Source organism: Corvus kubaryi, unplaced genomic scaffold (genome assembly GCF_017639235.1).
Source record: "Corvus kubaryi isolate FWS band 111438036 unplaced genomic scaffold, C.kubaryi_AGA036_p1.0 37383, whole genome shotgun sequence".
In the NCBI taxonomy this organism is placed as follows: Eukaryota; Metazoa; Chordata; class Aves; order Passeriformes; family Corvidae; genus Corvus; species Corvus kubaryi.
In genome coordinates, this window is record NW_024581125.1 from 751,699 (window position 1) to 763,336 (window position 11,638).

At 54.1% G+C, this 11,638-nt stretch overlaps 1 protein-coding gene across 1 annotated transcript; it reads right to left on the minus strand.

Moving 5' to 3' along the window:
* Positions 1-1,253: 1,253 nt before the first annotated feature.
* Positions 1,254-8,874, minus strand: ASB1 (ankyrin repeat and SOCS box containing 1). The gene is made up of 5 exons (XM_042035421.1): positions 8,822-8,874; positions 8,559-8,705; positions 6,543-6,845; positions 3,101-3,486; positions 1,254-1,622 (listed from the first exon to the last, which is right to left on the minus strand). The coding sequence occupies exons 1-5, from the start codon at positions 8,854-8,856 to the stop codon at positions 1,489-1,491; spliced, it is 1,005 nt and encodes a 334-aa protein (XP_041891355.1). The 5' UTR covers positions 8,857-8,874; the 3' UTR covers positions 1,254-1,488.
* Positions 8,875-11,638: the final 2,764 nt, after the last annotated feature.

Sequence of the window (11,638 nt, forward strand, 5' to 3'; positions counted from 1 at the left end):
TTAGCATTTATTTATGCCTTTGGGAAAAGAACATTTTGGAACCAGTGTCGAGGCCTACAGGGTAAATCCGTAGGGGCTTGGAGCAACCCAGGATAGTGGAAAGCCCATGGCAAGGACTTGGACCTAGGTGAGCTTTAAGGTCCCTTCCAACCCAAACCAGGCTGGGATTCTCTGATCTTTAAGGTCACATCAGGAAAATTACCTTTGCCAGCTGGATGAGCATGGGAAGAAGGGCTAGCAAAGAAAAATCACCCAAGAAAATAAACTTACAGCACAGGGGCTTTACTTGAATCAGTAAAGTAAAAGCAAGTACCAATTACCACCTGAGATTTTTCCCAAGATCCTAAGGCACCATCATCTCTATCCTTCTAAAGTTGCTGTTTCGACAATGATTCCTCTACACTGACCATGTCACTGGCTGACCCTGAGATCCCAACAAAAAGCTGTGGACTTCCCTGCAGAATGACTCTTCTGGGAGTTCGTGGCACTGGAAATCAAAGGAGCCCAGGCTGCTGGATGCAACACTGTGATTGGAAGCACAAAGTCCCCCAATTCCTCAAAAAAACCCCCTTCTTTCTCCCTTTTCCATACAGAAACAAAACCAACCTGTTAAGTGGATCTGATGCCTTAGGTTTTAACTTTTCTATTTTTCAAATCCTGCACTGCCTGGTGTGTAACTCTGAAGTTTCTTGTAGCCTGGTAATTTCTGCTCTCTCATGCCAGGCAGACATAACAAAGCCTCCCTGGGCCTGTTCTCCAAGGACACCCAGACTGTCCTAGGCCCAAAAGTATAAACCAAAAGGTCTCTAAAGGGGGGGTAAGCTGAGGGGAATTACATCATTAACTGAAGCTTTAATTGGAGAATTAACCCTGCTATGCAAATGAACCAAACTTACAAAAGTGTGAAGAACTTGTGACCTGTTGTCCATCTTGGGGTCCCTCTCAGCAGTACCCCCTGGCCCCCAGGGGGTACCTTTGAAGGCCTTTGAAATAAATACCTCTTTTATTCCCTTACTCCTGTCCAGTCTCTGTTTCTAGGAGGCCTCTTAAGGCATCAGATCCAGGAGGGTTTTCTCTGTCTCACCATGGGTTATGGAGTATAACGTAGGTAGGGACTTCTGGTTTTATGTGCTGTGGTGGGAAAGGAAAGGCAGGAAAGTAGGGACACTTTCCCCACACAGAAATGGCACAGAGACCCCAGGTGTGTGTGTGTGACACAGATCAGGAACAGAGGTTACACATTTGCCAACAGCTACAGGATATATTGTATTTACTCCAGCAACACCCACACACGTTTAGCAGCCTCTCCCCAGGGAGATAAGACACACAGAATCACTGCACCCTAAATCTGGAGCGGGGGGAAAAAAATCCACAGGAGCAGGGAATCAGGTGCACTCCGTAAGGGGGAAAGGGGCAGGACTGGCACCTGGCTCCGTCAGGGCACTCATTTCCCAAGTCCAACTGTCCCCAAAAGCAGCCAGTCGCCCTTTAACTGTGTTCGTGGAGTAAAAATTGTTTAATGGGGTCTGGGATTGGAAGGCTATGGATCAGATCCAGGCGGGATTTGCCAAGTATTCTCCGTACAGTTATGCGGCACAGAGACAAGAGGCTCCGGGTGCGGCCTGCAAGGAAAAACACAGGGAAGAAAGAATTACTGGGGAAAGAGAGAGGGAGAACAGCAACACCGAGGCCCTGCAGGAGAGCTGAGGGTGCACAGATCCTGCCTCGTGAGGAGGCCAAACCTGGATTTGGAGCAGCTGCCACACGGGCAGGTTGGAAGGGCCAGCTGGAGGCTGGATGGGCTCGTGACCATGGAGGCCATCACTGCCCAGCCCACAGCAGAACCTGAGGGAACGGCTGGAGCTGTGCCAGGGCAGGGTTAGGTTGGGTATCAGGAAAAAAATCTGCCCCCAGAGGGTCAGGGCACTGCCCAGGCTCCCCAGGGAATGGGCACAGCCCCGAGGCTGCCGGAGCTCCAGGAGTGTTTGGACAGCGCTCCCAGGAAAGCACAGGGTGGGATTGTCTGTGCAGGGCCAGGGGTTGGACTTTGATCCTTGTAGGTCCCTCCCAACTCAGGATATTCCATGATTCTATTGGGATCATTTTAAAATGACGTAGATCTTATTTTTTCTCTCACCCATCCCCTGTGAAACAACAGCACTGACAGCCAGCTCAGGCATTGTCCCATCTTTCGAGGGCTTCCTCTGAGTCCCTGGAGAGCTCTTCCAGCACAGGGACAAGAGGATGGTGGTGCCCATGTTGATTCAGGAACTGGACTTCCACGGCACCACCCCATTATGCCATATGCTCCACTGGAGGAGTCCCTTTTGCCTCCTAAACCCAGGCCTAATGGAACTCCAGCTTATGTGAGCCTCTCTCAGCAGAAGCCCAGGCAGGTTTGAAAACCAGGCCCATGCAAAGCTGAGTAACCTGGGGATGTGAGTTGCATCCCACAGCCTGAATCCCTTTGAAATTCCTCTGGAGTTCAAGAGGGAAACCCCACTTCCACTCCTGGTGCGAAGCCGTGGCCTTCACCAGGTGGGTTTCCGAGGTGCTGCACTTTTCCCCACATTTTTTCACCTCCATCTGAGCTTCCGCCTGTCCCTTTTTACCACCATTTGTGGCTTTCCTTCCAAGCAGCCTGTCCGGACTAAACTCCCTCTTGGATCCAGAGCCCAGGGTCACACAGGAAAGGTTGGGACACACCTGTGTGGCTTTGGAGAAATGGATCCCACTGGCTATCCACAGATCCAAAGCCCAGCTCAGATAGGACCCCTAAGCCTTGCCTACATGGGTAGGCAAGGGAAAAGAGCTGAGAAAGATGAAAAAGGTGGAGTTACAGACAAAGGTTGGGCTGCTGAAGGACTCAAGAGAGGAAAACACCGTATGGAGGTACAAAGTGCAACAGGGGAAAAACAGGGAGTGGTGAAGTCATGAATGCTTCGTTTGTCAGCTTCTTAGACCCCACTTATCAAACTGCTGAAGGTCCTTGAAGTGAGGACAGCAACACCCACCCCCGCAGCACCTTCACTTCCAAACAACCCCTCCAAAGAGCTCTCCCGCATCCGCAGCCCCGCTCCGGGCCCTCAAACCCACTCACCCCTCGCTTCCTTGAACACCTCCAGCGCCTCGGGGTTCACCTTGACCCTCCCCGTGGCCTCACCTCCCAAGGCCTCCACCTTGACGAGGTTGAGATCCGCTCCAAAGTCAATGAGGAGGCGGACGAAGGCCGGCTCGCAGCCGTGCCGCAGGACGGCGTCCAGCACGCACACGGGCGAGCCCCGCGAGAAGCCCTGCACGTTGATGGGCCCGCAGCAGTTAAAATCCGGGTTGGCTCCCGCCTGGAGCAGCAGGCGGAAGCAGGGCAGGTTGTGGTAGGCAGCGCTGATGTACAGGGGACACACCACCAGCGTGGTCAGCGGCCGCAGCGCCTGCCCGGGCCCGCGCGGCGCCAGCTGGTGATTCACGTCCACGTCCGCGCCGTACCTGCTCGAGGAAGAGGGAAGGAGGGTTGGGAACGGTGGCAAGGGACGAGGCTGAAGGGTATGTGGAGAGTGAGAACCTCTGGAACCCTCCCATCCCTACCCTCAGGTGGGTCCGGCAGAGCTTCCGAGTGGGGACAACGCATCCAGCACGGTCTGATCTCCCAGAAGCCAAGATGCTTCCCTGCCCACAGCAGCCCAGGATTGGGAGAGAGGAGGAACAGCAACATCCTTGCCCCCCTGATGGACTGGGTTTGCATGGGCAGGTTTCGGTAGTCGGGGCCTAAAGGGCTTCTTTGAAAAGCTTCCCCCATGTTGGATGAGGGGGAACAGGTAGAGCTTGGGAAGGAGGGAGGGGTGGGGAAGGCGTGTGTTAAGATTTATTCCACTTCTCATTACCCTGCTCTGATTTTATTAGGAATAAATTAAACTGATAGCCCCAAGCCGAGTCTGTTTTGCCCGTGATGGTATTTAGCGAGTGATCTCTCCCATTCCTTATCTCTCCCATTCCTTCTTATCTCAACCCAGGAACCTTTAGTTTATTTTCTCTCCTCTCACGTCTTGGCACCAGGGATGGCTCAGCCCTGAGCCAGCACCACGTCATGCTGGATGCTAACGAGCTGCCTGGGGAGCAGGGATGTTTCCAGATGACTCCACTGAAGAGGGATGCTGCAATAACTTCCCCACCAGGATAGAACGGGCCAAAACAGCAATCCAGGCACTCGATCCCGAACAGCAGGGAAATGGAATCTGCACTCCACTGTGAAACATCCCTGACAAGCCCCTGCTCCCTGAGGGGCTGGAATCTGCTGGGGATTCCCCCAGGCAGTGGGGACAGTAATTCCATCTACCTCCCATGCAGCTTGGATGGGAAGAAGAAGGAAGACAACACAATCCCTAAGGAGTAGCTGGTTTTCATTGCAAAGCTGTCCATTCTACCCACAGAGGGAAAAAAAGGTTCCTTCACCCACCAATCCCTCTCCCCAAATTGCAAACTGAGCACTCAAGAGATCTAGATTTTTCCTAGATAGCATTATATTCCTTCCAGGAGTTCATAAAACTAAGGAAAATACCTTTGGGGACAAATCCTGCCTCAAAGCAGGCACAGTGCTCACTGAAACCAGCGGGGACTGCTCCCTACCCAACAAACATTTAACCAAATCCTCCAGTTCTGAGGCTGGGAAGAATTGCATTTAAATTAAGCACACCCAAAACAAGGGCTGAAAGACTCCTCTCGGAGCTGCAAATGGCACAAAGTGTATTTTTTTTCCCTTTAAAATCAGATTATTTTGTCCAACAAGCATTTGGACAGAGTTACCCATGCTGCTGTGGGATTTCCACAGGGCTGTTGTAAGGCCACTGCCTCCTGAGCAGACAGCAGATCTCCCTACATTTCAGTCCTTTTTATCCCCATTATTACCATCAAAATTCTCAGTGGAAACCCTCAATTCAAAGAAAACCCCCCAAATTCTACTTTTCGCAGGGTCAGGCATGCACCTGAGGCATGGGGGTGATCTGGCAGCTCTCTTTTTCCCAGTTTTAGCCTGGCAAAAGGATCCTCTCATCCCTACCACCCTCAGTTCCACTGCAGGCAGCAGCGGATCCCACCAGAGCATGATCCCAAATTATGAGGAATGTCATTTATACCCTGGCATTAGAACCCTAAATATGTCCATAAAATGGATCCCCATTCCACAGCCACACCACGGAAACCCATGGATGGCATTTCACCTCTCGCATGGTTCAGCACTTGTAGGAATGCTCAGGGATCCCAATGGTGCTACCACAGGATTTTCAAAGCAGATGAGCAGCAAACCTGACTGGGTTTCAGGCTCTCTCAAAATCTTCCCTCCTGTCTCAGGAAAAGTGTCTTCCTCGTTGCACTTGCCCTGCCAGATCCTGCCGATCCAATATTTCAAAAATCTCTGTAACATAAAGGCTGCACTTCTCACTAAGTAACTCTGCACAGACCTGTGAAATCCCTACTCTGAGACATTTGAAATTTTGGGCAATCTGACAATTTGGTATTAGCTTAGCAGCCTTGGGAGAGACATTGCCTAATAAAAAGAGATTGGACAACCTCCAGTTAATTTTTAATCCTGAAAGTTGTCCAAAATCTTGCTTTTAATATTGCTGGCGAGGTATCCCAAAGAGCAGACACATAAATCAAGGCATCAGCTCTCCCTGTGCTGCTGAAATACCATTCGCTACATTTCACCCTGCCTGGGTGGAGAGAGCAGGGGAGGTTTTTGGGAATGCAGCGACTTGAACCTTGTACCAACAAGCCCGTGCTGATGGGAACATCCTCCTCTCAGCTTGCTGGGAAAGGAGCAAGCCGGGGGGATTGTCCCCCCTTCTTCCTCAAAGTTGCACTTGTATGAAAATCCAAAAAAGGAAGAAAATCCCCAAGGATTTTGAATCTTTTCCTATTCAAATCCTTTTGTTATTTTCTAGCATTTGAGGTCATCCAAGGGATTCCTTCCATTTTCTTCTCTTTCACTGCTTCTCCCTAAAACCCATGCTTTCCCATTATGATCCCTTATTATTTGGGATCAATGGCCAGTTGTCCAGCACGCTTCCTTGGACAAAAATCCTCCAATTTCAAAGGAGGAATAATCAGGGCACACCACAGAAGGAGCAATTCAAGCTCCCACAGGCTCCTGCTACACCTTGAGCCCACTCCCCGGGCCGGTGCTGCCACGGGAGTCTCCTGAGGGAAAACCCAACACCCAGGGAGGTTCTTTGGGGGAATCACCTCCCTCATTACTCCCGTCAGGGGCATGGTGGCTGTAGGGGGGATGGCAAGGTTTGGATCTGACTGGACGGTGGGCTCAGAACTGGAGACTCCTCTCTTGGGCTTGGACTGGAATACGTGGGAGCAGACTTGTTGCTAAGGCCAAGTGACGGGAAATCCAAGGATGGTCCCTTTGGGCACCTCTCCGCCCTCTCCTCTCCAGGTCAAGCAAGGCTGTGGCCAGGCGAGGAGGGAAGGGATCTCAAAGGAAGAGGAGAAGGGAGAGCCAGCCCTGTGCCCAGCCCCTCCCGGCCCCGAGCTGTGACCTGATGAGCTCCCGCAGGATGTCGGCGCGTCCCACCCGTGCCGCGTGGTACACCGGGGTGCTGCGGTGGTGCCGGCTGCCGTTGGGGTCAGCGCCGGCCTCCAGCAGGATCTTGGCACACTCCAGGTGCCCGTTGACCACGGCTACGTAGAGGGCCGTCTGCCCCTTGACGTCCACCAGGTCGATCTCGGCCCCTTTGCGCAGCAGGAAGTCGACGCAGGGGCCGTGGCCGGCGGTGGCCGCGATGCGCAGGGGGGTGCAGGGCAGCCACCCGCAGCACCACACCGACTTCTCGTTGATCCGGCTGCAGCGGGGCAAACGCGCAGTTAGGGAAGCCCCCTCCCCTCCAGGAGGGTGCCCCCTGTGAGCTTGGGCACTGCCCAGGCTCCCCAGGGAATGGGCACGGCCCCGAGGCTGCCACAGCCCAAGGAGTGTTTGGACAGCGCTGCCAGGGATGCCCAGGGTGGGGTTGTCGGGGTGTTTGTGCAGGGCCAGGGGTTGGACTGAATGGTCCTTGTGGGTCCCTTCCAGCTCAGGATATGATTCTCTGATTTCTGGCACTTTTAGCAGCCCCAGCAAGCTCCTGTCAATAACCTCTGGTGATAGCCAGAGATTCTGGCACGAAGCAGAGCCGTGCTTGGATGGTGGGCTTCACTTGTGCCAGGGGCTGCACACCTGCACAAACCCTGCCTCAAAAATCACCTAAAAAAACCCCAACCTCTCCCTTTCGTCCCTTTTTACAGGGGAATGTCCCAAACTGGTAACCCAGAGAAGCTGTAGCTGCCCCTGGATGCCTGGCAGTGCCCAAGGCCAGGTTGGATGGGGCTTGGAGCAGCCTGGGATGGTGGATGGTGTCCCTGCCCATGGCAAGGGGTGGAATGGGATGAGCTTTGAGGTCCACATCTACCTCCAAATTCGAAGTTATCACTTCTCTGCTCACTCCATCACCTGTGGAATTGAGCTGTGGGCCCCACCCTCCTCTTCCTGTCAAATTCTGCTTTTTTTAAAAAAAATCTTAGCCCAAGGGTCCCAAGAGCCCCAAGCTGCCCAGGTAGCAGAAAGAAGGGCTGGCTCATTCTCATTTTTTGCTGAAACAACACCTTTTTTTTGAGGCTGGGAGACATTTAGCACTCTAAGCAGATTTCTCCACGGTGCAGGAAAATTAATTAACTATCCCCACAGTCACAGGGTTAGCACTGGGCAGATTTTGTAACATGGGGTGTTTCAGGTTTATAGTTGATTGTAATCCCTTTTGTATGTTTTTCCCATTATCCGTAGGCTCCCATTTTCCTGGTATCACATTCCTATCCCGATCTGAAAAGAGTTCATGCACAGCTGCCACAGCCTCATGAGCTGGTGTGAGATTTGCCTCCTGGGAAACCAGGGGAATGATCCGGGGAAAAGGGGAGCATCCTCCCACCCTGACACCTCTTCCATAAAAACCCCCATCCCTAGAATTGTCCAAGCCCGGGTTGGACGGGGCTTGGGGCAGCCTGGGATAGTGGAAGGTGTCCCTGCCCATGGCAGGGGGTGGGAGAAGATGAGCTTGAAGATCCCTCCAACCCAAACCACGCTATGAAAAAATGGGGTGAGATGGGGGTCACCAGAAGGAGCAGGCTGTGGGGACAGCGCGAACATCCTAGGAGACACCTCCCCCAAAAACAGCGGGTGGGATGGGGGTCCCCAGAAGGTGTAGGCTGTGGGGACAGCGAGCAGAGCACCCTGACACCTCTCACAAGAAAAAGGGTGAGATGGGAGTCCCCAAAAGGCGCAGCTGTGAGGACGGCGAGTGAAGCATCCTCCCTGACACCTCTCCCATAAAAACCCCTATCCCTGCAAGTGTTCCAGGCCAGGTTGGACGGGACTTGGAGCACCCTGGGATAGTGGCAGGTGTTCCTGCCCATGGCAGGGCTGGGACTGGATGCTCTTTAAGGTCCGTGGGAAGCGAGTGGGATGCGGAGCAGCCCGGGGGGAGCTGGCAGGTGGCGGGGCCGTGTCCCCAGGGCTGCGTGCCCACCTCTGGAAGCTCTCGTCCTGCAGCAGGCTGCGCAGGGTGGGCAGGTCCCCCACGAAGGCCGCGTCGTGCAGCCGGGTGTCCTCGCAGTGCTCCAGGGGGTGGTCGCAGAACTGCTCCCGCAGCCATTCCTTCAGGTTGCGACCTGCGCTGGAGACAGGCACACAGCGGGATGAGCCCTCGGCCTGGCAAAGGGGGGTCATCCCACTGTCCCCCGGCCCCTCCCGGCACGGCCACCCCCGGGGGAACCCCCCTGCCCACGGTACCTGCCCGGGGCGGGCGGGTCCCCGCCCTCCGCCATCGCGCCCCGCCGGCCCCGCTCGCCCTCCCTCCGTCCCTCCCCCGGTCCCTCCTTCCCGGCCTCCCTTCCCGGCCTGATTGGTGCCCGTTCGCTTCCTGCTCCCGTTAAGGTGGATTCTCCCCGCCGGCCCCGCGGCCCGGCCGGTTCCCGGCCTCTCCTCCTTCAGCCGCCCGCCCCGCCCCGCCCCGGGCAGAGCCGGCCCGGCCGCCTGTTCCCCTCAGGGAGCTGCGGCTCCTTCCTCCCGCTGCGGGCACAGCGGGACGCTGAGGGGCTGGGAGCCGGGATAGGGATCGGACAGTGTCCCGCAGCTTTTATGGGGTCATATTCTCCCCGTTCCTGGTCAGTTTCCTGATCGGTTTTCCCGCAGCGCAGCTTCCGCGATCTTCTCTTGGAAGAGATCCACAGGCACCATCGAGTGCAACCCTGCACAGACCCCCCAACAACCCCACCCTGGGCATCCCTGGCAGCGCTGCCCAAACGCTCCTGGGGCTCTGGCAGCCTCGGGGCCGTGCCCATTCCCTGGGGAGCCTGGGCAGTGCCCAGCACCCTCTGGAGGAAGAACCTTTCCCTGAGATCCAACCTAACCCTGCCCTGGCACAGCTCCAGCAGTTCCCTGGGTGCTGTCCCTGTCGCAGAGAGCAGAGATCGGAGCTGTCCCTCGGGAGGAAGATGCAGGCCATGATCAGGTTTCCTCTCTCTCCTCCTCCTCTCCAAGCTGAACAAGCCAATTGACCTCAGCTGTTCCTCATCCCTTCACCATCTCCATTCTCTCTATTCCCTTCACCAACTTCGTGGCCTTTCTTTGGACACTTTCTAGGCAGCAGGGAGTGGTGGTCATCCATCCATCCCCACTCCTGCTGCTCTGTGGCAGGCTATCCCTCCACAGGCGCCAGGCTCTGGCTGCAAACACGCTACCCTGTGACTGCTGTAATTTGACCTCGAGGAACACGGAGGGGAGAGGCACAATCTGCAAATCGAACCCGTTCCCTATGCCTGCTGGAAGACCAAAAGGGGATGGGATTGATGGGAATCTCAGGTCCACTAGCGCTGCCACCTTCCCCTGCCTGCAGCCCTCATGCCATGGATGAGGCAAACCCAGGGCCAGGAATTCCTTCCTTGGTTTCTAACTCCAATTTACAGCTGCATCCCGAATCTCTGTGTGCCCCACTTCGTGTCGACTCCCAGACAGGGATGCAGCCATACACATCCCAGTTCCCTGCTACATCCCTTACACATTTAATGGGAATACATTCAATGAGCTCCTCCAGCTCCAGGGGAGCATCCAGAGGAAAAACCATGTTGGTCCATGGGCTTTTTTTCTTTTTTCATTTGGAGCTGATTCTTCTCTTCTTTTGCAGGGAAAGTGTGGACAGGCAAGAAAGTGGAGCAGAGGATGCAGCACTGTTTACTTGCAATAGATCCCTGTGGGCAAAGCCGACCCCTAGAGAGGAATAAAGTGATGGATAAACAGGACAGACAAAGCTGGAGTTGCTTGCTCAGGGTTCGAGGTTCCTTCAGTTCTTACATACCATATCCCACTATATTTTCCAGCAGTTTATCTCCTGAACCAGGCTTTTATTTTCTCCTTGTTTTTACTTTTCCTTAAATGCACCTGAAAAGCAGCCCATCCCAAGCTGTGCTGATGAATTCTTGTACAGTGGTGTTGAGAGGGAGTGACTGTGCGGACTCAGCCTCCAGCTCTGGGAATCCATAGGTGTTTGAGAGGAATCCCCTGGGCAAATGCACTGAACTCTGCCAATTTATTGTGTGGCTGCAATGGGAAAGTGGAAATCTGCAAAAATCTGGTGTTTGGTGAACAGCCAGGAAATGCTTTTTCCAAATAGCCGCTTGTCCAACATACTCTGCCTCACCCACTGGGCAAGACCTGTTCTCCAGCTCCTAACCCTGAAGCAATGACATTTAAAAAAATGTAAAATTCAATAAAAAAATAATAAATAGATAAATAAATAAACAAAGCAAATAAAACTCCTCCTGCTGCTCCAAAGGATCCCTCAACCACCCCTCCACATTCATGACCATTTCCCACTGCCCCTCCTGGGCAGACACATCCTCCCCCTCGCCATCCTCTCCCAGCCGTGCTCCTCATGCTCCAGACAAAACAAGGAGTTCATCCATCCTGCTCCTGGAAACAGGATCCCCAGAAAGGAATCAGCCCATCCACTGGGGCCCCACCAGAGTCCCTTCCCTGCAGGACCCTGCTCCTGGCTGCACATCCTTCCTTCCTTCCCATCTCCCACGCCACTGGAGAAACTCTGCCTCACCTGAACGTGGACGAGGGGAGAAGAGGGGGCAGGGGTGAACTCCTCTTAATCCACGGCTTTTACTCCCTGGAATGAAGCCAGTGGTTGCATTTAGTGCCAGACTGAGGAGAAAATGCGCCTCCCTCCCTTCTCATTCCTGGATAAACATGGACATCTTGGGAGTCTTGCCTGAAAAGGACGATGATTTATACCTGGTGCTAAAACCAGTGGTTAGTCCCGCCACCACCACCACCTCCAACGCCCTTTTCCAGGGGCACCACACCTTTTAAATCCACCCAGGTTCCTCCCAGACCTTCCAAGCAGCAGAAGAAAAGCTGCATTATGGAATACTTTGCAATTGTAACTGCTTCGGTGCCAGGGTCACAGTGAAGGAAAAGAAAGAAAGGAAGGAAGGAAGGGGGGGAAAAAAAATGTCGTGACCAGAAGTGTAATTCACGCTTAGCTCAGTCCATAAAACTTCTGCCTGCCTGGATCTAAGCCATCGGCTTGGATTTGTAGTG